General features: G+C 39.5%; 1 protein-coding gene and 1 long non-coding RNA gene across 2 annotated transcripts; one reads left to right on the top strand and one right to left on the bottom strand.

Annotated features, from left to right (window-relative positions):
• The first annotated feature begins 126 nt into the window (after nucleotides 1-126).
• Nucleotides 127-27,892, top strand: marchf11 (membrane-associated ring finger (C3HC4) 11). Its single transcript, XM_086272679.1, has 4 exons — nucleotides 127-942; nucleotides 12,115-12,270; nucleotides 21,910-22,102; nucleotides 24,885-27,892. Exons 1-4 carry the CDS (start codon nucleotides 565-567, stop codon nucleotides 25,205-25,207), a joined length of 1,050 nt encoding a protein of 349 aa, XP_086128805.1. The 5' UTR covers nucleotides 127-564; the 3' UTR covers nucleotides 25,208-27,892.
• Nucleotides 17,376-19,910, bottom strand: LOC147307675 (uncharacterized). Its single transcript, XR_015126177.1, has 3 exons — nucleotides 19,752-19,910; nucleotides 18,262-18,324; nucleotides 17,376-18,123 (listed from the first exon to the last, which is right to left on the bottom strand). It is a non-coding gene; the product is annotated as an uncharacterized LOC147307675 (long non-coding RNA).
• Nucleotides 27,893-27,926: the final 34 nt, after the last annotated feature.

The raw sequence follows: 27,926 nt of genomic DNA, 5'->3' as shown, positions 1-27,926 counted from the left end.
GAGAGTGCACGACTCATCAGAGAACTTACAGCTGACTTGAAGTGGATTCGTGCCCAAGAGCCCCTCAGCAGGGTGAATGCTCGAGCACATCAGGCGGCTTCCAGCCCGGGTTGGACCGCTCGGAAGATTGTTTGCGTGCCGCTACTCTGTTGCCATCGGCTTTATCGGTGGGGACTAAAGAGGCGGAGGAGGAGGAGGAAGGGTAGAGGGGGATTTGGGTGCTTCAGGACGGCTGAGTCTCGTTGCGATGCATGGAGGCTGCTTGGAAATGCTCCCCGGGTCTCCGGAGCGCATGAGGCGGTTCCAGCCGAGCGACGGTCCGCAGCAGCATCGTGAGCTTCCTGCGGCTCAACTGCAGCTCTGCCAGGCTGTCACGCTGTAGGTTCCGTTACAGGAGGTGCACGGCTCGGTTCGGAAGCCACGGAGCGGAGTTATTTTCGCCGAGAGCGCCGTAATCAAGGAGCCTGAAGGCTGCATCGCGTCCCTGCGTCGCAGTGGTGGTGGATACTGTGTGAGCGTGTCGGGCGGCATCTATGCAATTTATTTTCGACTTTTCATTTTATTATGAGCACAGAGGAGGGAGAGGCGGGTCCCGCGTGTGGGGAGGCGAGTGGAGGTACCACCATACCTCACCGCCACACCTGGGAGGAAAGCGAACCTCACGGCTTCCAAGGACGTCCGCACCCCGACGATGAGGACGAAGCCTTGGGAGGAGAGGAGGGAGAGGGGGCAGAGGGCTGCCGGGAGGGCCGGAGCTGCAGGGACGCGTGTGGGGGTGACACAGAGAAATTCACTGTGGAGAACAACGAGGGGAATTTTTCCAGTGAGGACGGGGCTGTCGGGGGGAGCTCTTGCAAGGCTCAGACAATGCATTCAAACTGCAGCAGCGAAACCTGCATCCCCACTCCCAGCTGCAGGATCTGCTTCCAAGGCGCAGAGCAGGTACATGTGGTTTTTAGCTTACTGATGCCAACCAATGTGTGTCCAAGATTGTGTTACCAAATGTGTTTGTAGTGTTGGCAGATTAACAGCCCCGGTTTTGTGAGTGGTCGAAGTTGAATTAAACTGAAGGTGAGGGCTCGGTCCTCGCAATGCTTGACCCTGATTGGCTGAATGTAGCAACTCTTCTAATTAAAATTAGGTAAACCTGCTGAGTTCATATCCTGCTGGCTGGCCTGGTTGGACGGATTTCAGTAGCGCAGAGAGCCAATCAGAAAGAAACACACACACACACACACACACACACACACACACACACACACACACACACACACACACACACACACACACACAGAGAGAGAGAGAGAGAGAGAGAGAGAGAGAGAGAGAGAGAGAGAGAGAGAGAGAGAATCCGAAAGCTTAAAGTGTGTGAGCTTTTAAATTCTCTGAGATGTTACAGGGAAAGGTTTTGCTCAGTAACGCCGGACCTGCTGCTGTCCGTGGTGCTGAAATCACCAAGGGCAGCAATTCCAAAGCTGAGCACAAGTACTTCTTTAGAAGTCCTCAAGAGCCAGTCATATTTTACCATTCATCAACTGACTTACCGGTGGATACAAAAAAAATCATATCGTAATTAATTAAATCCCATAGTTAATTAATGTCAATTTCCATTTAATTTCCATTAAGTTATTACATTCTAATGAATTAACTAATTAATGTATCATAACTCATAAAGTACAGCTGCATTGTGACGTATAAGATTTTATATATTATAATGTATTTGTTAATAATTGTCAGATCTTACTGTGTTTAGTAGTAAAGGATTAATTCCTGATCAGGGCATCAAACACTGCTCTTTATTAAATGTGTGCACTGGATGTCCTCTGGGGCCACTGCAGTGAGACACCTGTTGCAACATAACCATTTTCACTGCCAGCTCCTCATACATATACTTGGAGAAAGCATTTTTCTTTTAACATTTTGATTACATGATATATGTAAAACCGATAAAGCCACCATGGCATTTATTTATCATTTACAAATTTTGTACCCACCAACACAAACTCTTATATAATATTTGCCCTTTGAGGGTGTAATAGATGTATAACTTAACTCCAGTAGCTTTCAGAGCACATTTATACTGCAATGCTATAGTAGATTCAGTGAGCATCAATATCTACTGTTATACTTTTAGTGCAGGTGACAAAATTCAGGCACAGGTAGCCTTAGAAAGGAGTCTTGAGGTCATGAGACTGGTACTGCTGAAGCAGTTGAAGCAGTTTCTAAACACAACCCAGTGTCTTGTTGCAGTTCTGTTTAAAAAAACAAAAAAATCCTGAAATCACACTGACCCAACCACATGCCACTTCCCCCATGTCTATAATGCCTGCACACAGCTGTTCCTACATAATGTTGTTTGTGTTATAACATGAAGTCAGAAGCTGCCAATATTTATCTTTTTACCAAGTAATAAACTAAAGTTTTTACATACTGAGACTGAATAATTCATCCCTTTATGGATGAAGGATCCCAGCCTTACTATTCATCCCACTGACTGGAATTACAGGCTTAAAAACATAACTGTAAAGTGTGTGTACTTATATACACACACACACTTTAGTTAGAGGAAAATGTGTCTCTGTTGTGGTACTGGCAACACGATGTTGATAATGTGTGGGTTAATTTTATTTATTTATTTATCTAATAAGGAAATCCCACTGAGATAAAATGTTCACAAGGAAAAAAGGACAGGCATACAAAATATAAACATATTGTATTAAAAATGCAATAAGTACAACATGAAATGCAGACATTCACTACATGGCACCTTTAAATCCAGAGACGCATGTTTAAGTTTGGTTCTTTCTGCAAGTATTTCATTTCCAAGGTGTTTGGTGAGATCCTGTTTTGAAATCTCCAAATCTGTCAAAAACATCAGCACATCAGAAGCAACTGTTTAGACACACACACACGTGCACACACAGACACACACCGGTGCTGTTTCCTCTGTGGTCACTGATGTCCAGGATTAAAGAATGCAGTGGTGAGTGGTGATTTTGTTTCTCTAATAAATCTGTATAAATAAAGAAGTACAGATGAGCAATATGCTGAATCAATGTTCAATAAAAGTGAGGAGGTGGCTTGAACATACATTATATCACCAAATATCACCATCAATCCTCAAAATAGCTTCCACGTTAGTTTTTTCAACAATTAAAACAAAATCTATAAATTGTATTTTCTAATAAGAGTGCCAACTTGTACAATAAAGAAAAGCTTGTCATTTATCCATATACCCTAATACTTGTGTAATTTAAATGACAGTCTCATCAGCAAAGAGATGTATTCTTGCTGAAATATAATTTTTATTGTAGTATTAAGATAACTTCTAAAATTATAAAACAAAATATGTCCTCAAATGGAAGCCTCTGGGACACCTTTAGTTATTCAAGTAAATCTAATTTGTGCATCTAGACAAGAACATTGACTAAACATTGCTAGTACTATGTCATAGATTTCCACTGGTTGGTTTATTTTCAGACATGCCTCATTTCAGAAGCCAAAATAGTGCAAGCCCACAACCCATGATTTTTATCAATAACAAATAAATAAAAATCAACCAAACATACAGACAGAAAGGCTGAATTTTAGTAAACAGTCAACAGAATAGCAAACTTTTATTTGTTTACAAAAATAAAGATCAACAGATCTTCATGCAAGATCCTGAGCAGGGTCCAAAGTACGAAAAATGGATGATAAAAAGTTCCAGGTTCAGAGGCTAAAGTTCTGTTATTGTATTTTTGTAACAGGAAGGTTAAATGAAAACTGTTCAAAGTGCAGAGAAGATGGTAGATCCCTCCATAAGGACTCAAAGTGTTTAGCATTTTGGATTGTTAGCAGCTAAGTACACCTTTCTGCCACATGTCAATAATCTCTAATTTATCCAAATAACATTTCTATTAATCAGTTTTTGTGTTTAGCTGCTTCCTTTACAAACACACTAAGAAATCAAAGTCTTCATTTCAGAGCAGCTTTCTTGAAGGAGATGCTAGATGCTCCAAAACTATTTACATCCTGTTTGTGTATAAAGTGCCTTTCAAACACTCAAATAAATTAGCAGTGCTTTAAATGGGTTGTAGAAATGCATTAAAACACAATAAACTGAGAAATAAAAGCAGATAAAAGATAAACATGCTGAGCATTATTTTTGTAAGGGTGGAGGCAGCATGTAGATCATGAATGAAGTCCAGTATAATATTACATTACATTTTATTATTGTTTAAGTGAAGCTCCTGTTATAGATGAAACTAAGATTAAACTGGTGAGTCCTTCCACCCGTACACAGAAAACTGCAGCTCCTTCATCGTAACAGAGGGGGATGACAGTGACTGAATCATAGGCCATTAATAATAAATATTTTCCCTGAAGCGATGCATCAGTCTAACTGTCTGCATGTTTTCCTGGAGGTGAATGGACTGATGTGGACCTGCAGGGACAAATGGACATTGTCCTACTGGCTCTGAAACCTGACACTCTGCAGGCCTTTTGGGCTCGTGACAGTGATGGCTGATGAGGGACGATACATCCCTGCTGGAGCTTAAGGGAAGAGGGGAGTAAGGGCAGTAAATGCCTAAGTGAATATCCTGTCTTCTGAACGTGGGCTACAGCCTATTAGCAGAGTTAATCTAATAATGCTGCCCCCGGGTCCAGACTGATATTTGATTTTGATACACGGCCACAGGCTGGGCAAGCTCACCAGTTATCAAGCAAATTGCAAAACAGACATTTAACATTTTAAATATTCATGTCTCGGCAGATAGAGTGAAAATGTGCCGTAAACACCATAAAAATCCTCTTCCAGTCTTTGGATTGATTGGTTTAAGCCATACTCTGACATCTTCCATACCACCTTCCTTTCAGAAACCAGTGCTATTTTGTTCATTCAACAGTCCAGGCTAATGATTGTAGTTTATCTTAATTTTGGAAAGAGGAGCTGAAAAAAAACAACCACAACTTGGGGTCTAATTTTACACATTTTCTGCAGCTTTCGGGCTAATCCACCAGCAGATGTATTGAACACACTGAGAACTTCTCATTTGTTTGTTTAATAGATCTGCTTGATATTTCACTCAAACAGCAGTTGACATGTGCTGCTGCTACATGGGATTTTTCTGGAGCTTTAAACCACATGTCATAACAATCGTCAGTGGGTAAAGGGTGCCCCAAAGGGCTGTTAGGTGGACTAAAATTATAGAATTTGATGAGTGTATAGTTTAAAAGAGGACTGCAGAGCGGGAAACAAGAGCCAATCAGGGTTGGCCTATGATATATAAACACAATTATCAAACCAAAGTAGTGGAAAACTAGATAAAATCTTAAAGGGAGTTATAGCTGTTGTATTGCAAATTACTGAAATTCTTTACCTTTGGTCTACTCACTAAAGTTTTCTGGAGATTTTTCCTCCATTGCTTATTCCTCAGTCTAAAGATCGGGTGTTCCTGTGAAAAGCTCCAGAGCAAATAAAGCTTTAGGCCTTGAGCAGTTTTATATCTTTTATTATGGCAGTTCTTTCACAAGCTCTAGATTCATTTACTGCCTTTTTAAAGAAACTTTGTTGCATTGTTTACTCTTTAACAATCATCAGACTGTTTACTTGAGCTCCCCAGAACAACTGAATAAAAAGCCCTCGAGTTTCCATTTATTTTAAATGTTACATTTGCATTTGCCTGTCTGCACAACAAGTGTATACGCAGGCCTTGAGGTGGCATCGTCAGGGACATGAACTTGTTTATTTGGAGCTTTCATCTGCACTGTAAACACCATTTGATTATGAAAGTGTTTCTTAAAAGCCGCACTAAAAAGCTATAAGAGTGCCATGAATGACATGAGAACATTGCTGTTTTTCTTATCATGGTTTAAATAACGATTTTCTAATGTGAAGCATATTGTGTTCATTCCCAACTCCAAAAGTGTATTCTTGGAATGTACTAGAGTGGCTTTTTATTTGTTTTATACTGGGTCTCACTCAGACAATCAAAGCAGTGCTATAGATTACCTTCATTAGGCATATCTGCTCTCACTGACATCAGCAAAGGTGAAAAAACGGTGTTTAGAGCTTTTGTTTTGAGCTTCTGACTTTGGGGGGTGTATTTGCACTGATGTGCTTACTTCCTTATTCAAACTTTTGGACATGTTTTTTTTTTTTAATATTAGCACCCACCATTGTAACAGTATGAATATGGCAGAGAGTAAGAAAAAAAAATAGCCCCCTTCAAGGTTTACTCTAAATGTTTAGCTACTAACACAAGGTCCAGCTACATAAGAAATACATTGTCTAACGCAGAGCTTGCAATATGGTTGAAGGGTTAGAGTGAAAATTTGCAATGAAGTTGGATTTTGTTGTTTGTTTGTTTTTTTGACAAATTAATCATAACTCGAGGACCATTTAATAGCAAGACTATACCACACAGACATGATTAGGAGCGGCCATGATAGCAAAAATATCTTCACTCATCAGGTAAATCCACTCATCCAGCTAAAAACGTGTTTATTCCCCAAGCTTATATGTATCAAAGCTTTAATCATATAATCCAATGTCTCTTAAGAAAAATCTTCCTGTTTCTCGGTTCAGAGCAGAATTACAAGATCTACATCTGTAATGAGGTCTTTCACACCAAAGCTAAGATGCTTTAAAAAAGCCTCAGACAGAGAGGATTCAAAGAGGCTCTGATTAAAAAAGCCTCATGTTTTTTTAAACATATCTCGAGCTGAATACCTTATCATTACAAATCTAAAGAAGGAGAACAAGGAATTGTTTATGCCACGCAGTATTTACTGGCATTTGAGGCTGTGAAGAGTATAATCAAAGAAGCCTGGCATTATTTGTGAAACAGATCTAGTTCTTAACAATTGTTTTTCTCAGCCCACTCAAACGCGCTGTAAGGGCCCTCTCAGCTGAGCAGACCTTCCCCTGCATCACCCTGACATTTCCTCATCTGGAAATTACCCAGGTGCTCATTGCCAACTATTATAACTCATTTAACCACCAACTCATTGGAAAAAAATACAACATTAAGCAAGTTTTACATTGTATACACACCTCAGTGTGGATTAATACACACTAGTTTGTACAGTTGAACACAGCAGCACTATCACAGACATCTAGTGCTGTGGATGTACACTTAGACAAAGTGCAACACTTCCTCTTTCAGATATGTGGGTATTGAGGCAATAAAACATCCACCCAGAGTGGGAGATATAAACTCTTTGCTCCTAAAACTTGAACTCTGCTGTATATACACACTGAGCACTTCAGCCCCTAAAGGCCTTAATGATGACTTTGACATTAAATCGTTTTTTGTGATTGAACACCCCGCGCTGCTGTGTGGGCTTTATTTTTCATATAGTTTCATTTGTGACTGCTCAATTTTTCTCTCGCTGTTATCCTCCCCATGGTAATAATAATAGACAGAGGTGCACACAGAAGCAAAATATACGAGTCCTTTATGGATTACCGATTATGCGGAGCATTTTATTTAAAATCTCATATACAATTTATTGTTATTTATCCTGGAAAGTCAGACTCTTGAGATGTTGTTGGTGTCCAGGTCAAAATAGGTAGCTCTGTCAGCTCAGTTACATTCAATTATAATACACACACAAAAATAAACAAACAGCAGTGCACACAAATGTGTGCAACAAAGAGATATCACAAAATGATAAACTTCAAAACTAAGAAAATGTGAAATATGAGAATAAGTGAACCTAGCTCAGGTCCAACAGGGGAAGCAGTAAGTCTGCAGAAGCAGCTTCCAGGTCATTTAAAATGATCTTGAATCCGCTAAGCTAAACCAGCTCCCCGAGATTTAATTGATTTTGCAGCTGGTAGTCAGCAGGCTAAGCAAGATGTTGATGCATTATTACATTATTTTATAAATTATTATAGATTATTTTTATATGCTTATATTGATTGCTGACACTAAGTAACTCTTTCTTTGCATTTTCTGTGTAAGTTTTGTACTCACACAGCAAGTAAAACTCAACACTGTAATCAATATGCTTTTATTTTCAAATTTTGTCACACTCCATTTCCAGTGAATCAGTTTTCATGGTCAGTGGTAATAGTTTGTTGAAATGGACTGCTATTTGATAAAGTCAAAATATGAGACGTGATTTTTACACTTGATCATATACTTCCAAATCTGCTCTGGGGTAAGTGTGAGCTTGTCAGTTCCTCTTATCAATACTGTCATGATTCTCATTTGTTGTGCGTTGTAAAACAATGAAGTGTAAGTTTATTGTGCACCAGTGAAATTTTATTTCTGAATGCAAAACAAACACAAATTTAACCAGTATCAGATCCCAGTACTGATATTTTCCTGCTTGTTTACTTCCTCTCTCTGTGTCTGCAGACAGAAAATTTGTATTGCAATTTTTATCATACAATAAAAATGCTTTAAAGCTTAACTCTCATCAGGATATTTGACAGTGCAAAAGGATGGGCCAAAACAGATAAATATCAACCACTGACAACCAGGCCGTTTTCCTTCCCTCAACATAAAACAGTGCTGTTTTGTCAAAGCTGCTAGTGTGCACTACAAAGTGTCCTTGGGCGTTGTGGTTATGGCATCGGTGAAATAGGGCTGTCAGTCCCAACTCATCATTTATCAATGTGAACGAGGCTATTTTAACACAAAGCAACATTTGGTCCGGAACCCAACCATCTAGTTTTTGATCCTTGACCCAAAATGAAAATGAAAGTATAAAGGGGAAATTATTCAGAAAGTGGAAACAAAAGAAAAACACAAAGATCACTACTGCTACACAACTTCAAACTCAGCATAACATAAAGGTGTTAATTCTAGAGAGCGATGGGGTGGTTAATGCCAGCCTCCAACAAATGCTGCCAAATGATTTAAAAAACCTAATAATGCATTTAATCTGCATATAGACATTTTAACATCTTATTAATTCAGTTGTGCTACTGTTCTGCAGAACAAAGAGGACGGGAGCACCTCAAGGTTACTTTTTCATGTTTAAACAACATGAATAGGTGGCTTGATGAAAGATTTTAATTGTACTTTTCTATGAAAATACTATTAAGTGAAGGTTAATTTCAGTTGGTGGAAAAATAATCCCGAACAGCAGCTGGCTGATCAACTCGCCCAACATAATTTTTTTACTGGTGCCAAACCATTGGTTATGTCAGACCCTGCAATATTGTTATTGCCGGTGCATTAAGGCACAGTGTGGACTGCTGTGACACTGGCATGCCCCGAGATTAGAACACAGGTGAATTGATTGCTTATCAATATGCCATTATTAGTCACCAAGCCCAGTATCGGCTGACCCAGACACCCATATTCATGACCATGGAGCTTTTCATAAACTGAGTCCCTTTTTCTGCTCTATTTCTTCAGTCAGTTCAGATTCACTAATATGTGAGTTGTTGATAAATCGCAACACTGATGCTGAACACCTGTGCAAGTTTCCCACAGAGAAACTTGATCAGGAATTAATAAGGAAGAAGGGAATGATAAGGAAAATCAATAAAATGTTATCAATGCTCATCATTAACGATCGTCTCTTTATAGATGTTTCTTTAATGTTCAGCTGGAAAAGAAATACACAAATAGTTTACATTATTTTCTGACCTTGTGTACTTCTCAATGGAACGACCTTGTGTTACTAAAATAAGTGCACTGTTTTCAGAGAGCCCCTTTAGAGAATTCTCTGACTTATTCAAATTATCCTTGAAGTTGGCTTTATCAGTCTCTGCTTCAGTGCATAGCTGACCTGCATCAGTTCATTCAAGCGAAAGCCTCCGAGGTCCTTTTAAACCCACAAGGTTAATATGACATGATGAAAAATGAGCTCTCTGACCACTGACCTTAATATACTATTAATATGCCACTCACAGCCCAGCCAGCAGGTCAAAGCTGCAGTAATGGCTGCTTGAGGAATGCCTAGAGGAAGAAAAAAGAAAAGAACCCATCGGAACAAATAGATGTGGCTGTAATGATTAATGTCAGGCTGCATCCCACCGTTAATATCCGTAAGTGTTGTAGCTTTGAGAAATGGTCATTGATCTGAGCGATGCTGGTAAGGGCCTCTGGTGAACAAGCTGTGTGTTTTCTTTGATGTATGACATGTTGGGATAAAAGGCCAAACTGAGGCCTGAAAACAAGAATTTTTGGATGATAGGAAAGATGACACATGGACCATGAAATGGATAGAAGATTAATATTGGATAGACAGCTCCAATATTAAACCGAAAGCAGATAGTTTCTCTCCGTTCCTGAAAAGAGTCTGAGGTTTAATTTATCACTGGTACTACAGAGAGTAGCCAAAACGATAAGAACACGAGACAAGATATGAATGTCAAGCAAGTATAGCTCCAGGTTTTGTTTGCTGCTTTTGCATTACCATATGCAGGGTTTGCAGAGTGATTGTGAAACACAAGTTCATATCGTGAACCTTGTACAAAGAAGGAGAGAAAAGTGCTCTATCAGTTTCATTATCTGCAACCACAGACTAATGGATAAAGTCACTTTGTATATGAACATAGCTTCCAGGTTTGAATACTAAAACCCGCTTGCCTTAAGGGAAGACTCCATGGGCTATACAACTTTTATCCAGATGAATAAAAGTCTATCAAACAATAGCTCTTTGGCTTCAATCTCAGTAAACATTTTCCTGTTGCGTTATTGGCTCAGTCATCGTTTTTGAATCATATAAATGAAACATAATGGTATATTTTTTAGTAAAAATAAATTATGGTCATTACTCGAATCAGAAAGGAAGATTTTCCAGGGTTTGCTGAAAAGGCACAAGTTGTTAGCTAATGAGCATGCCGTCATTGGTGCAGCCAACGATCCAATCATCAATCATTGCCAACTTTTGGATGACATCAGATACACTGATCTTTTGGACTGTCTTTGAAATCTCTCAGTGGTCAGTGAGTCCTTGGGATGTCAGTGGAACAGATATGACTTGTTTTTGCAATCACAGGAGTTGACCCCTGCTGGTGAGTAATTAGATTTGTGTTAGATTTCAGGTCGGATGCAGAAGCATGTTCAAATTTGGGGCTTTTTACCTGTTGCTAGGCAGTCAGTAGGCTGTGGGCCTCTTGCCTCAACCTCAAATAGGCAACATCATTAGGGAATGATGTTATGCCATCATGTGGCATCTCTTACCAGTGATGTCACAGAATGATATTTCAGAGATTGAAAATGTTTCATTACTCATGATAACTAACCAAGAAAATTAAAGGTGATGTCACACAACTACAAAGAAGAGGTGTATTAGAGTTTATGCACTGATCCTCACATTTGTTTTTGCTGATGCTAACATGCTTAAAGATGCCGTGCAATAACAGATATCTAAGCAGAGGTTTGAGGATGTAAAGTCCTAATAAACAGGACGAAATCACAAAAATTGTGTGTGCCTGGTGCACCAGTGAGTACTGCACAAGTAATGAGAAAGGTCTCAAAGTTTTATCATACTTTATAGCTTGGTAGGATGAAACTTTGGATATAGCATTTAAAGTCAATGCTCCAGCAAAAACTGTAGTATTTTAGCACAGGTATCAGCAGTTGCTCCTAGAATTTGCACTCGGTCTAAGCTGCTTTAGACTGAAATGCCTACAAATGGTATTTAAGTTTAATCAGACCTTTAACTTCTTCAGACTCTTCCCCATTTACCTTGGAGACGGGTGATAAAACTCAAAAAAGTGACAAAGGACCTCAAGCTGCCCATGGCATGGAAGTGACAGTAAATAAACAGTTGCTCTTGGAACTTGCACTTGCTTTTTCTTTCACTGTGAGTATTATTGATGAACAATTGAGGCTAGACTAATCAGAAATCATCTCTGCATCAGTCGTCATGAAGATAGTCTAGCTATTTAGTAGTTAGTTTCAAGCTACAGCTGGATAAGCTAAACTATCTCCTTGACATGATTGGAATGATTTTTAATCCATCCTCAATCATTTAACATATAAACCAGTGGTGTCAAACATAAGGTCCAGGGACCTTGCGTGTTGTGCGTGGCCCTCGATGTAAAATGAATTTGACAGCTCTGGTCTAAACTGTATTTGTGTATTTGTGTCAGTTTGTCCCCTCCCTTAAAATTGATCTCTGTTTACGTTTGACCTTTGCCCTCTCTCTGGTCTCCAGGGGGACTTGTTGAACCCATGCAGGTGTGACGGCTCAGTGCGGTATACCCACCAGCAGTGCCTGCTGAAGTGGATCAGCGAACGGGGCTGCTGGACCTGCGAGCTGTGCTGCTACCGTTTCCAGGTGATCGCCATCAATCTGAAGAGACCATGGCAGGTATAATACTGCTGAAAGGCAGAGTATTTACCCTCTGCTGAAGGTTGCCTCACTTTCAGACTTAACTGTTCTCTCTTTATTATGATAGCAGTAACAACTTTTAAAATAACTCAATAGAGAAATGCATAATTAAAGCCATGAAAGGTCCAACCATGGATTATTTAACAAACAGATTAAATTGAGTTATTTTTCTAGGCTTTTGTTTGGTTTTGTTGTTTAGTGTCTTTAAAACTTTTAAATTTAACACACACAACCCAAAAGGGGTTTAAGGGGCTTTTAGGAAAGGCACTAACTGTTTGTGAGTCAGTTACTTGTTATGAAAAATAATACAAAGTCCTCCAAATGGAATGACAAAATAGATTTGTTTGCCTTTTCTAAACTTCTACCTCTATGATTAAGGTTTGGGTAGATTTGTGCAACTAAAACTGCTTAGTTAAGGTTCAGGAAAAGTGGCAGTCATTATATACAATGGAGATATGGAAGATGTTAGCTGACCACATAAATAAATAATTACACTCTGACTGTTTAAATTTTGTGTTGTGACATTTTAAATAAATTTGATATGTATTTGTGAAAGGGCTGTTCAGTGGGGCAGTGCTTAGGACTTGCTTACAGCAAGCCTGGGTTTAAACCTGCTGGAGGGTGTGGCGTTTGCATGTTCTCCCTGTGCCTGTGTGGCTTCTCTCCAAGTAGTTTCTTCCCTCAGTCCAAAGACATACATGTTAATTGGTTATTCTTTTTTTGGCCTGAGGTGTGAATATAAGTATAAATGGTTGTCTGTTTCTCTGTGTTTGCCCTGCCAACTTTTCCATGGTACCCTGCTCTATGCTTAGTGGAGGCTGGGATAAGCTAGTAGCGTAGGAGAGCAGAGTGCTGTTTCATCATGTGAATTTTCCTTTTTTTCATTCTTGGTCAAGTACTTCCAATTATTTTGGTTTTCCTGAATTCTTTTTTTTTTTTATCAGACCACTTGCGTACACTGCTCAAAACAACAAACAAAAACAAAACAATCTTGTCTGATCTGGTCAGTTAAGGGTTGTTAATCAGTTTCAGCTGCTTTGATGTTAAATTAAAAACAGGGGCAACAATGACACAACCGCCAAAGCAAGACTGGTTTAATAGGTGGAGGCCACTGACGCTTTGTCCCTCCTCATCTTTTCTGATGGTTTCACTAGTTTTAGCATTTGGCTAGGTCAGTGTCACTACTTAATAGCTTGCTCAAAGGGGAATCATATGATTTTGGGGGTTTTCTCTGTTTTCTTTATATTATTGGTGAGGAAAGGTCTCAAACGCCAGTCCTTGAGGTCCAGTGTCCTGAAATTTTTCCATGTGTCCCTGTTGCCACCTCAGCATGCATTCAAGTTCTATAGTCTTGCTAATAACCTACAAATCGTCTTCAGGTGTGTTGCAGCAAGGACATATGGAAAAGTTTCAGGACAGCGGCCCTTGAGGACTTGAGTTCGAGACCCCTGTAGAGTCTTCGCCTTACAATTTAAAGTGCTTTGAGTCAACTGGCAATGCCTGGGCCCTGTAGAGGTTGCACAGGTAGGCATTTGTGAATGCCAGTTGAATACTAGAGTTGGTAAATCCCTGTGCTTTTTACAGATGAAAGCAGGTTCAGTGTGAGCATATGTGACAGACATAAAAAGGATCTGGAGAAGCCATGGACAGTGTTATGCTCAAACAGCAACCTGACTGCCATGAAAACCTTAGACCCACTGTCAGACCTCATGCGGGTGCAGTGAGTCCTGGGTTCTTTCTGTTGTTCGACAATGCCCGGCCTCATGTTAATAAAACTGTTAGGTTAGGGTAAGAAAAAGAACATGATACGGGTCAAAATACAAAGGTTGTTGGTTTTTCTAAACTCCATATTCTTTCCCCTGGAGACTCTTGACAACATATGTGCTGCATGCACAAAGTATACTTCCTTGTGAGTTTCAAAGTCATTCTTAACGTCTTGTTAAAAACATATGGCCAAATCCTATTCATGAACTGAAGAAATAGAATATCTCACATTGGTTTTTCATGGTTTTCTGTGGCAGAGGTAAAAACCACATAAAAGGTGGTTTCTGGTTTATTTTAACTGTCTAATAAGGTCATTCCACTTCACTAATTTCTAAATGAGATTCTTCAGTCTTCATACTTGCAAACTGTGTGGAAAGGACAGAGTACATCAAAAAACAGATGTTTCAGGGTCATTTCGATGACTGTTATTTTTAATATACAATTTTGAGCTAAAAGATCCTGTCATGTTTTTTTTTCTTTTTACCCCATTAACGTTGAAAACAGCAGCTGTTTTGGAGACCTTCAGCAGTCCTTTGCTGCTCTGCATGATTATACCAAACAGTCACATTATGGAGTAACTGGTGATTTTTTTGGTAACTGCCAATTCAGTGCACATGGATATGATTGAAAAAGCGAGTGCTCTTTTTTCCAAAACAAAATGCTCTCTGAGATTTGTAGTTTTAAGAGGCTAAAAATGACACATGCCACCAAACTGCAGCCATTTGTTTCCTGTCCGCCTTTTTTTAACTGCTTTTTACTACCGTCGAGGTTACAATTTGCCCCCACTAAGCATGCTCTCTAAATTATTATAGGGGCATTAACTAGAAATTGTTTTTACAGTCACTGATGTTATCGACCCATCAGTTGGATTTATGCTCAGAAATATTCACAGCTTCTCAGTTGGAGTAAAAACAGCCTCACGGAGCCAAACTGGTAAAAAGCCATTTCACTGGCAAGCTGACAACAGATAAACCCACCTGCGTCTGTTAGAGCTGCTCTTGTAAAATGTTGGCTTAAAGTCATACTCAGAACCCAAATGTGGAAGTGCACTTATCCTATGATGATGATGATGCACACTTTTCTCCGTACTGACGTTTAAATAAGCGCCTCTAATTGCAGTTCAGTGACTCATTGTGCACAGAAAGTAGAAATAAGTGGATGAATCTTGACCTTTTTCAAAGTAGGATTTAACCCTTCAGATGCAGAGTTGTTTTGCAAAAACTTTAGATTATAAACTAGACGGATTTTTTTTAGCAGCAGTTACACAGCTTCAACCACAATGACACATCAGATCCATAGCTGGAAATACACAATGCTGCAGTCAGGGCTGAAATAACAGAGAAGGTCAATGCAAACATATAATGTCGGTATTCTTAAACCAAGAAATATAAAAGAACTGGAGTACCTGTTACAGCAAAAAGGCATTTGGTTTGAAGGTGTACCCTGGGTTTGATCTGGTGTAATCTGTCTCGGGCCTGCCATGATTAAGCAGTTAAAAAGTTGGATGGAGGGTTTAAATATGACAATGATGTAGTCGCTGAAGTCAATAATAAGTAATGCAGCCTCACCAGACAGACGCACATAATTAACATTTCTAGCTTTAGTTGAATCTCAGTATCCACTTGAAATAGTAGCCCTCAAAAAGATTTACTCCGGTTACATTGCTAGAAATTTGAAAGACTTGAGCACTAGTGATGGCTGTAATAAGCAGTTGCTTTACCACTTTAGTTCTTAGACTGAAACATGTCAGCATATATTTGATGAGCTGACATTAAAATGTCAAAATTTACAGCAGAACTGAACACAGCACGGTCCAAAAATGCTTTTGATTTTCCCTTTTATAGAAACATCCATCCATCCATTCGCTTCCGCTTATCCTTTTCAGGGTCACGGGGGGTGCTGGAGCCTATCCCAGCTGTCATAGGGCTAGAGGCGGGGTACACCCTGGACAGGTCGCCAGTCTGTCACAGGGCTAACGCAGAGACAGACAACCATTTGCGCTCACATTCACTTCCGTATTAACACCTATGGGCAATTTGGATTAATCAGTTAACCTATCCCCACAAGCTGCATGTCTTTGGACGGTGGGAGGAAGCCGGAGTACCCGGACGGAACCCACGCAAACACGGGGAGAACATGCAAACTCCACACAGAAAGACCCCGGCCTGATGGTGGAATTGAACTCAGGACCTTCGTGCTGTGCCACAACAGTGCTTTTTAAATAAAAACAGTACAAGGATATTTTTTTAAATAACCCATTTAGAGTTTGGTCTATAGTTGAAATGTGGCTGTTTTGATTGACAGATGTGCTGCTGATATGGGCGGCTGTAGCCCATTGATATCTCGTAGGCTTAATCTCTGCTTATTTGAGTCGCTGAATTGAACCTCTGAACTGTGTTTGTGTTTTGTATTTTCAGTGTCACTGTCTGATAAATAGCATATCTTGCTGCGTGGTACAGACTATAGAAGAAGTTAATTCTCTGTGTGGATGCAACTTGCTAACCAAGATTGCTAGCTTTAAGAGAAAGTTTAACACTCAATAATAAAGAGAACCTATAGGTTTCAGAGTAGAAGTTGTTAAGAGAAAGCTTGGTTAACAAACGGATGGTGTGACATTAGAGAAAAGATGTGTAGGTGTACACACGGGTGTTCACAGACAAGGACTACAGCTTTCTTGGCTGCTGCCTCAAAGCACATTGTGCGCTGTCTGTCTTGCGTGCTGCACAATATCGTTTAATATTTAGTATCTACTGTTATCTACTGCTAGCTCGTTTATTGTGATGGTGCTGTATTTATTATTTTGCTCTTTTTTTGTTTGCTTTCTCTTCAGTTTTTTTTTCTCCATACAGGTGATCCAGGTGTTTTGTTTGTTTTTCTTTCTTTCTTCCCCCCCTTCTCACCGTCTCTTCTCCCCTCTGGTTTTCTTTCTCTCCCTCTCTTTCTTTCATTCTTTCTCCCTGTCCTATCCCCCAGTCATGTCTGTCCCGTTTGTAGCAACCGAAAATAAAATAAATGCATAATTATAACCAAGGTCAATCAAATGGACCAATATGGCAAGGCCATGATGATCCACTTGGTAAAATAAATCCGCTTGGCATCTTTCTTGGCCTTAAGACAACAATTCTGATGGCTAAAGATCCAAACGGGACACAAAAAAAAAAAAAAAGAGAAAAGATGTGTAACCAGTATCCAGTGACAGCTGTGATCTTTCTGAATTATAGAAATCTATAACTGAGATATTTTTGCCTCTATTGCTCTTTTTTTTTTTGCTCAGCTAAACTTAAAGAAAATGTCTCTTCTCTTAAAGTAATCAAGTACAGAATTTTTTATTGATGAAAACAGAGACAGCGATGGCTGCTTTTGGTAGCTTGAGATGGATGCAGCGTTGAGTATGAACCTGCTGTGTGTTTCTGGTGCCACTTCACGTCACTGCTGTCATTTTGGAGCATCAGGATTCCTGCAGTCGTTCTTTCTTTCAAAAGCCCGAACAGACAGAGACTCCTGAGGCTTAAAATATCTGCATTCTGGATCGTTTCTCTCACTGAAGAACATTCAGGCCTTTTCATATCTGTTCGCTCCAGATGGGAGTTGAGTCACTGGCAGACTGAACAAACACACAGCTGAGGCTCAGCAGAGCTTTAGTTTCTGTCCACAAAGTCCGCCTTAAGTCTTTTCTTCTGAAATGAGCATCGTGCAGCTTCAGTCATCTGCTCGTTGTCAACAATCTTCTGTTTCCAAGTATTTTTATTCAAAAGTTTATTCTGTACTTTCTGGTATCTCCCTCTCCATTCTCCTATTTTCTGTTTTCTTATTGTTATTGATTGAGCTCCATAGTTTTTCCCTCCTTTTGTCCTCCTTTTTTACTTTCTTCATGGCCTCCTTCCACTGCTTCTTGGCCATCCTCATCTCCTTTTTGGAGACTTTGTCATTCTTGTAGCATGTTTTCAGGGTAGTCTTGAACTGTTTGGTCATTTCTTTGTATTGTCGTCTGTCAGAGTTCCTCGTCCTGTTTTGGTTAATGTGTTTATCCAGCCATGTGTAGGTCCTTCTAGTTAGGTTGGCTATAGCCTGTTGGACAGAGGAGATGACAGGCTCTTTCACTCAGGTTTTTGTTTACATATGTATACAAAATATATATATAAATATATAACTTAGCAGAAGTTGCATCACATTAATTACATTTTGTGCCTCTTGTGTTTTCCTTACTTTTCGTATCCTGCTCAGGAGTTTACTCCAGCTCAGTGACAGTCTTTTCATCCTACTTTGTGTCTTCAAAGAAACATAAATAACAAATCACAAATACTACCAAGAATGTTGCTACAAAGATGACTGCCTAACAACATCTACTGCAGTTTTTAACTTATTTTAAATCTTCTTACATCATTTTTTTCACTATACTCCCACAAGGACACTTAAAGAAAACCTTTACCACCAAATTACCTGTATTCAGTTTAGATTTAAACTCCTTATTATACTATATTTAGATTTTAAATTCATATGTTTTTTATCTTTACTGAGCAACATTGGTTTTCATGTTTTGGTGTCTGTAATTATCTGTAATTGTATCTGTACAATATCAAGACAGTAGTTTCCCAACCTTTGGGATAAATAAAATCAGGCTTATTTTATTTCTCTGATAATATTTTTTAAGTTTTTACTCAAGCAAGATTTTTTAAACGCAGGAATTTTGCTTTTTACAGAGTAACTTTACAGAGTATTTTATTCTTGTATTATGTGTTGCCTCTCTGTGCCGTTCTGGACCACCCCCAGCCCTCCTTCTACTGTTAAATGGCTCTGTGGAAGTCACTTTTACATTTGCTTTAGTGCACCACCTTTATTCTCGTGTTTTAAAACTGCAACCCTTCAAACTTCACTTTAGTTTTCCATTAGCACACACAATCGGTGTACAATATTGGAATGTTAAACATCCATGAATTTTTTCGGAGTCCTTTGCAACGAGATTTAGTCATGTCCATTATGCAGGTGCAATGAATGGAGTTAAAAACGTTATATTTTTCTTGAATGAGACAAGCTAAAGTCACCTGACTACACACCTTATTTGTATGCAAATATGTTTTAATTAACAGGAATGTGGCACCATGTAAAAAAAAAAAAAAAAAAAAAAGCAGGTTTATTTTGGTGCAGTTTTATTTTCTACTAAGCAAAGCACTGACTTTAGGGTGAATAAAGAGGCCCATTTTTATTTTGATACATAGATTTTTATATTAGCAGGACTGTGGCACACGTGTGTAGGCTATGTGAGCTTAAAACTGTGAAATCAGTCTAATGCTTAGTTTCCGAGACTGGACCAGATTGCGCATGCACAGGGTGCAGTCCTAAAGTCCCAAGTTATGTAAAAATGCCCTCTGAGATCAAACCCCAGTGCATTATTACCATACTGACAATGCATGAACACCAAGCTATTTTCAAGCGTGCAGCCTATTTGAAAGCAGTTAAAATTTGAAAAGATGCAAAATGACCAATTTAAAGTAGCGCAGTACAGTGCGACACTGATGCATTCTGTTATGCATGTTTGAATCTGATGCATAATGATGCATATTTAAGGTCACTTTTAGCAGGTCTGTCTTGTGAGCCTCCCCACATCACTGCACTGATATCATTCGAAGCTGCTTTGTTATACTTAATAAAAGTAGTTATATGCAGCAAGTTAGTGAGTGGAGTGTTTGAGTGTTTACCATCTCGGTGGAGGGTTTTCTGCGCGCTTCTCTCGCTTCCTTTCAGGCTTTTCTTAACTGATAGTTGTATAATAAAAGGAAGGCTAAGAAAAAACTCTGTGTACAACAACCAGACAACTTAAAATCTTTCGAGGTGTTTTCGCGGCTCCGTTTTGTGGCTTCTCGTTTCCAACAGAACATGACGTCACGTTTTTCTGCTGTATGAAAATATTCTATTTCTTTGTTAGGCATCATTTAAAATCACACGAGGCTGTATAAACTAACATAAACTGCTGTGTTGTTTTCAAATCGTTGTTGGTGAACTGTTCACAGCTACTGCTGCTTAAAACATAGTGTTGTCTAAAATAAAAGCACAATTTAGGGGGATAATGGTTTCTCATTGTGTTTTTTGGTCCTCACAGGGTGGTTTTGTGCAATTCCGCCTCTGTTATCGCCAAATAAAACGAGTGTACTAATTATCCCTGCGCTCAGTGGCGGACTGTGGGGAGTATTCTGGTGGTATGAATAGTTGTATTGACCCGCAATAATATAGAAACCGGATATGAGCTGAAAGAACTGCCAGAGTTCACCAATCACATAGTGGATAATCTCTCTGCCTCGCAGCAGTGTCCACAGGGTTCATGCCTGCTGGCCTCATGCTTATGTATAAATAAACTTTAGACGCGTTTCTTGGCGAAATGGACGGTCAGAAGACTGAGAGGGGGGATAAAACAAGGTGATCCTTAACACAGATACAACTAAATGTATTCTAAGACAGCGGTCCCCAACCCCCGGGCCTCGGACCGGTACCGGTCCGTGAGTCGTTTGGTACCGGGCCGCGAGAGTTGAGGCTCAGGTGTGAAATGTAGGGTTTTCAGGGTTTTTATCGGTTTTCAGCGTTATTTTGTTATCGTTTTTATCGTTTACTCTGTTTTCCTGGGTCTTTTCACGTGTGTTATGAATACATTTTCTTTTTTTCGGTACCGGTACTAGTTTTATTTTGTTGTATTTATCCGCGACACCTTAAAGGCCGGTCCATGAAAATATTGTCGGGCATAAACCAGTCTGTGGCGCAAAAAAGGTTGGAGACCGCTGTTCTAAGAGACCAAGTCATTGAAGCCAACACACACACACACACACACACTTCGCTTCAGCGCATCTCAACCTGCAGTGAAATGTGTATGATTAGTGTATTCCTATTGATTCTTTTGTTTTTACAGAGTGCTCATCACCATAACATACCTTGAAAACTCAGCTTTCAGTGAGACCACTGTGTTATTTCCATTTTTTAAAGAAAAGGAAAAGAAAAAATCACCTTCCTCCCAGACATGATAGTGGGCACAATTATGTCTAGTACCTGTTACCAGGATTATTTAAATGAGGTGACAAAAAAACAGATGTGTTCTGCTTACATCCAGACTGTTTATGCTTCGCTGTATGGTAGATATAGAAAACAATGTCTTTTAGGGAACGGTAAGAGGTGGACAAAACCATTGTAAGACATTTAAGGGTCAAGTCAAGTCATTTTGCCCAAACTAAAAAAAAAAAAATAATAATTAAAAATTATTTTAGCACAATTAACAACTTATTATATTGTTTAATATTATTTAGATATACACTGTACTAGTTTGTTGTAGTGTAGACAGATGAGTGAGAAGAACTCGCTTCACTACAGTTTACTGGTTGAGCTCCAGTCCCACCCTCACACTGAACTTTGAGCAGTGACCAAGAGATTAATATCATCGAGAGGTGGGACAGGGAGGGCTGGGCTTCTCTGATTAGGCTGCTGCTTTCTGAAAATGGACGGATTGATTGACAGATGCATGGAATGAACAGATGGATGGATATAATTATATATTCAATAATGCATTAATAAGTCCAACATTGTTTTTAATCATAAAAATGGGACTCGGACTGCCTTGTCACACTGACATGATACTGTGGAAAGGCCCTCCTTTATTTATGTATTTGATTAACACAGGTCGGGCATCCGAATTTTGTGGTGCTGCAGATTGATCCGACATGGAGCAAAAATACTGTTTTGATTAGGTTGTCATGACAAAAGAATTTCCCACGGGATAAATAAAGATCTTACTTTATCTTAACTCTTGCTAAAATATAAACAAAGTCTTTAAAGTCAAAGTGTGTATTTAATGTATTGCCTCTGTTCTTTGTGCAGTGGCAGTCCATCACCATTACCCTGGTGGAGAAGGTGCAGATCATTGCGGTGTTCCTGGGCTCTCTCTTCCTTGTAGCCAGCATCTCCTGGCTGCTCTGGTCGGCGCTCAGCCCTCAGGCCACCTGGCAGCGTCGCGATGTCCTCTTCCAGATCTGCTACGGCATGTATGGCTTCATGGACCTGGTCTGTGTAGGTGAGAATGGGCATGCGGCTGCACACCAAACACCTGTGCTTTGTTGATGTGGCTGACTCTCTGTCGTGGCAATGTGTAACTTTTAGGAAATTCCCTGAAACTCAGACGTGGATGTATCTGACTTTTTGACAAAGGCATGACACCACAAGGCAACAATTCTAGTTTCAAGCAGAGCATTTGATCTCAAATGTACTTGTATAACAAAAATTCCTAAACATAGGCCTAAATTTCAGTGCTTAAAATCAGTGTCTTTATAAACTCATTCCTCAGATATGCTCTTAAACGTGTTTAGCTGTTCTGAGGACAGAGTGAGGGGGTGGTTGGCTGAGGGCAACAGAGCTAGAAAGTACAGTCAGTACTCAGTGCTCAGGTCTCCTCTCACCTCTGCAAAGCTGGACGATCACAACGTGAAGTGAGTGTGGAAAGTCTGAGAAATGATTCCCCCTATGAGTCAGAGCTGTTGGGTTTTTGTTATCCAACCATCCAATATACACGTTGGACAGACCATAAATCCTTCCTAAGACTCCAAGATCCACTTTACACTTCACGGACAGTGTATGATCTCAGGCAAAAAAATACTGCATTGTGCTTTGAGGTTATCGACTAAAGTATGAACAGCCTTGGAACCACAGTTTAGTGATCAGTTCAGTATTTTAGCAAATATTTCTTTGCCATCTTAAAGATTTTCTGTCAAATAGGATTATAAATAATATTTTTCTCAACATCTAAATTGGTTGAAAAGTAATTCCTAAAATAGGATATAATATGAAATTTCCCCTTGTGGGACTAATAAAGGTATATCAAAATAGGATATGATACATGCACATCTACACCAGAAAATGGGACAGGTGCTGTGCTGAAATATGAGTCAATACGTGGGAAAAGAAAAATAACAGCTTGCACACTGCAGATCTCTAGTTTGCTTATTTATTGCATCGTGGTACCAAAACTTTAATAATTTTTCATGTACTGAAAAGTAATTACAAAATGAAAAGTTGTGCAGGGACTTGGTGTCTGTCTTTCTTGGACTTCTTTAGTACAAATAAAGTTTTTATTCAATAATTATTTTATATTAGCATTTCATAAACAAAAACAAAATGAAAGAAATAAAACATTTAGGCTTGTGAGAAGAGGAAGACATGAAAGCCATTTAATCGCTAAGAGATTCAAAATGACAGTGTCTTTCTGCGGAGACCATGAGTCACTGTACTGAATGAGTGTCAGTACGTATACATGAGCGCAGGTCTGATAATATAATTGTAAAATTGGTCACTGTGGTGTGTGTCATGGACAATCGGTGGTTGGCAGAGAAGTCCAACAATAGAAGACCGTTTAGGTTCAGATCAGGCAGGCTGCTGAAGTTTCCCAGTAGCTTAATGGAGTCATCCAAGAGCCTTCTTCAGTTACCAGTTCAGTCCAGTTGTCTCCTTTTTTCAAGCCCTTAAGACTACGGTGATCTGGATGACAGAGAACTAACACAGACACATGAACGGGTTGTTTAAATGATCGTTCTTGGTCTGTTGTACGTTGAAACTGTGTCATCATGTGTTTATATACGATGCAGTTTTTTGCCATCATACTTGTGTCAGTTTTGACTGGTGAGATAATGTCGATGCTCCGCCCTTGTTTGCAGGACATAAATGACTGTAAATGATCTTTTTAGCAGTCGGTGCTACAAATTAGTTTCACAAATATGAAAGGTTTCTAAGATTAGCAGTCTAAAAGTTCATCTCTCAGAATAATGCTGGACCTCTTTATAATTTATGGTGCCAAGAAAATAATGCACTCCTGTGTTTTTGATTCATTCACAGTCAGTTTCATGCTATCTCATAATAGTACTGAGCATATCCAAGGGAGTATTTCTCTTCAGTCTTTTGTTGTAGCCATGTTAGCAGACTGAACCTTTCCAACACTGATTTCTTGACAACCGCTCGCTGTTGTCAAGAAATGTCACAGCCACCTTAGGTTGGGTTACACAATAAATCACTAGAAAAAACAACAACATAAAATACCACCTTCTGAGCAGACAGTACAAACACTAAAAAGGTTTTTATGTATTTTTCCAATTTAGGGAGGCAGGGTATCCATAAATTTGTCACTCATCTACCACTCCACTGGGGTTTTTTGTCAGTGGAGCATACAGAAAATCCATTTCCCTTCAGATTTCCTCTAACATGCATATAAAAAGCCACGTTCAGCCTTTAAAATCAACAAAGGCTTTGGTGTTACTCTAGATCCACACACAAAAAATAAAACAGCTTTCTCAGCAAATAGTTTATAGATGTTGTTGGAAGAGAAGGAGAGAAGGGCAACTTTAAAGTGAGGAAAGATGAAATATGTAAGAGGAAACAAAAAGACAAAATACTTGCAAAATATTTTATATCTGTCTGTGCAGGTTAACAGTCATCCAGGTCGTGGTAGTTCTATGTGCTCAAGTTGAAGGCAACTGGACTACTTTTTAAGTTGGTGAAGACATTTAAGAATTCGCACCTTGGTTCACGTGACCATAATGGCTCACATGATTACCAGGTAGATCGACAGCACTCAGGACAGTCAGCAAGGCACCAACACCACTACAGTTTGAATATGTGGGACTTCCCATCAGCTGCTAGAGCTTTCAGATGAGAGGTGAAATGTCTTCAACTACTTGGAAAAGAAATCGAGTTGCCTTCAATTCAAGCACTTAGAAAACCTTACAGTAAAGATTTCCTGAAAGTTGGTCATGACAAACTGCCTAAAATCAAAATTCCTATAAATGTGTCAATTGCTGTCATCATAACAGGCTTGATCATCCACGAGGGGGCAGCAGTGTACAACGTGTTTCTGCGCTGGCGAGCAGTGAACCTCCACTGGGATGTTCAAAGCTATGACAAGACCAAGGACATGGAGGACACAAGCACTGGTCACTCTTCGCTGGCCCCCAGGACACTTTGGTTGCCTTTGGCCACTTTTGGGCCCAGCGGCCCCTTACACCCGACCCAGCTGGGATCACATCCATGGACTTGCCTGTGTTTGGCACCCTTTTGCCACAGAATGGTAGCCCGAAACAACCTCAGCCAGGACAGTGATTCGGGAGAGGTTGTCATTCGTGTAACATCGGTATAAACTCCAAGCAGTATTTGTGGAGAGACGAAGCATCTGATGGGTTACATCTGGGAGTTACAGTCTGAGCTGTGCTGCAAAGTTGTTTTGTTGCAGATTTTTTTCCGTAACTTAATACTTTTAATTATTTGAACTGTGTGTGCTGTCTGGGGCTGGTCCTCAAACCAATCTAATACCTTCAGTAACTCACATTTTTGTGTTGGTGCCTTTGTTTTTACTCTGAGATATAACACTGTTTATTTTGTGACAGAGACATGAGCCACCCTCACATAAATCTTTTTTTTTTTTGTGGTTTTCCTTTTAAACTGTTGTGTGGCACTCATGTCATGTGGAATTGAAGGAAGTGATGGGATTATCCAGATTACAAATCTAAGGCACAACATCAGACATGGTGTAGGATCACAGGGTTGCCTGTTCAAGGTTGAGGAATACTGTACACAGCCAATATCCTCTCTCTCTCTCGCTCTCATATATCTCTGCTCTAATGTGGCATAGAGACAGTATGGTGTCATAGTCTCAAGCCACCCTTAATTTCATTAGGTTTTGTTAGGAAAATGTGAAATAAGTGTAGCGATTTATTCAAATAAGTGCAAACATAGATGGAAATACAGGATATAAGGCAAAAAAACAAAACATATTTTCTACAATTCTAACAAGCTTGAAAGTCAATAATTGGTTTGACATTTCTTTTTCAACACAGCCAGAACTTTCTTAGACAAGCTTACTTACCTCTTGTAATTTCTTTAAGGAGCATTCAGCAGTAGTTCTCCAGACTTCTGGAAAAGCCATTCAAAGTTCTTCTTTGGATGTTGGCTGTCTTTTTGTTCCATTTACTCTGATGATTCAACGTTGCTTCAATAATGTTGAAGTCAAGGCTCTGGGGAGGTCAGTCCATGACTGACAGTGTTGGCAGTGTGTCTGAAAATGATCAGAAGCTTTGTGGATGGCATTCATGGTGAATTAAAATCTGATGGTAGACTTCTATACATTTAGAAAACATCCCCCAAGAACACCGGCTGAAATTCAGCCCCAAATTATGACAGAGCCTCCACCATGATTTCCAGACGGCTATAGACGCCCTTGTAAATATTGAATGATTTGAAACAAACATTTTACATTTAAAACTCAAAAAGAACTGATGCCACTGACTTCCAGTCCAGTTCTTGTGTAATTTTCATTCCTCAGCCTTTCCTCCCTGTTTTTGGCTTTCAGATACTGTTCGTCTGCTGTATATAGATTTTTTTCTGCAACTTATTCTTTTGTCCTCCATTTTTCTCAGTTTTCTCAAATTTCTTCAAAATTTGAGGAAAAATTGCTGAGATAGACCAAATTATCAACTAATAGGCGTTGATCAGACTGAAGACAAAGTGAATTTTATGAACTTTTTTCGAGAAGCAAGTCTTCCAATATGGGAGCCATATGGGCATCACCCTCTCTTTATTTCTTTTTCTTCTTCTTGGGTCGGCTATTTTTGGACACACTGTCAGCTGCTGAAAATCAGTGTTACAATTTACTGTTATTACGAATTATTCAAAAGTGTTATATTGTTAATGCATCATTGCAGGACTGCTAACACAAAAGTGTTCTAGGTTCAGAGCTGTACTTAGGAATGATGTATAGCTTTTAATTTTAAGCAGGGTCTCTGAGCTTTGTAACTATACAACCAGATGTCCTGCTTTATGTTTTATGCCGATAAAAGGATTTGACAGACAGGGATGCAGGAATTATGACACATTTCATATGAGCACAAAAACCTGATGTCAAAATGATATTGAAAAAAATGATCCAGCAAACATTTAATGCTGGTTAAGGATGTGATTCTTGCTTTGGGTATAAGAGGTCCAAATCCTGGATGAGCCCCCATGATGTTACTCTCAGTCCTAGAAGAATCATGGGTGTAGCATAAAAAGTGAAAAGAAGCATTTTTCACCAATCTAAAGGACTGAAGAGTGCCACAGCAGAATTGCACTCCAGAAAGAAGAGATTTATTTATCTATTAATGTAGACAATATCAGGGTGTGCACGAGGCCAAAGAAAAAGAAAAATGCTTCCCACACCTATGCTTCCTGGAGGGAATGTCCAAGATAATGTCCATAGAAATGGCTTTCTATGCTTATCGATTCTTAGGAGGAAGGAGGAGAGAGGTCAGCCTAATAGGTCTCTAATTTAAAGGAGCTACCATCAGTCTCCCGTCCAATCACCAGGTGCCACATAGAACTCAACATAATGGGTAAGCAGAAATGGTTGGACCCAGGGATGAAGGGGCAGACACCCAATGTACATAAACACAATTTAAATTATGACATGGGGCCATAACGTGACCCCCCCGATCCCCCTTTTTTAGATTTCATTGTCATTCATAACATTTCCAGTGCTGGTATAAGCTGGCAAAGTGACATCTGTTCAGCATGGCAGTGTTTGCCTCAAAGGACTGATCCTCAGATGGTTTGTGCCAGTATAAATATAGCTATTGGAAATTGTGTTTTTCCCTGTCTGTAAACCATTCTTTTGAGCTTCCATGAGCCCTGTGATGTTTGGGCCATGGGCTAATCTGTTCTTGACCTACGAGTCATTTACTTTTTTTGGTGCCTTAGGAGGCTGGGTGTCGACGTTGCAATGCGCAGCACAGAAATGACTTGAATGTGACTTTTGCTGTTGGCTGTATTTCTATTTGTTTTGACTGTAACATGGATGTAATGTATAAAGAATATTTATAGATACA

Source organism: Aulonocara sp. 'chitande type north' Nkhata Bay, linkage group LG18 (genome assembly GCF_057382095.1).
Source record: "Aulonocara sp. 'chitande type north' Nkhata Bay isolate Kocher_YH1m ecotype deep benthic linkage group LG18, A_spYH_male_GT1.1, whole genome shotgun sequence".
Lineage (NCBI taxonomy): Eukaryota > Metazoa > Chordata > Actinopteri > Cichliformes > Cichlidae > Aulonocara > Aulonocara sp. 'chitande type north' Nkhata Bay.
The sequence above is the reverse complement of the archived record's forward strand: the minus strand, read 5'-3'. Positions and strand labels throughout refer to the sequence as shown.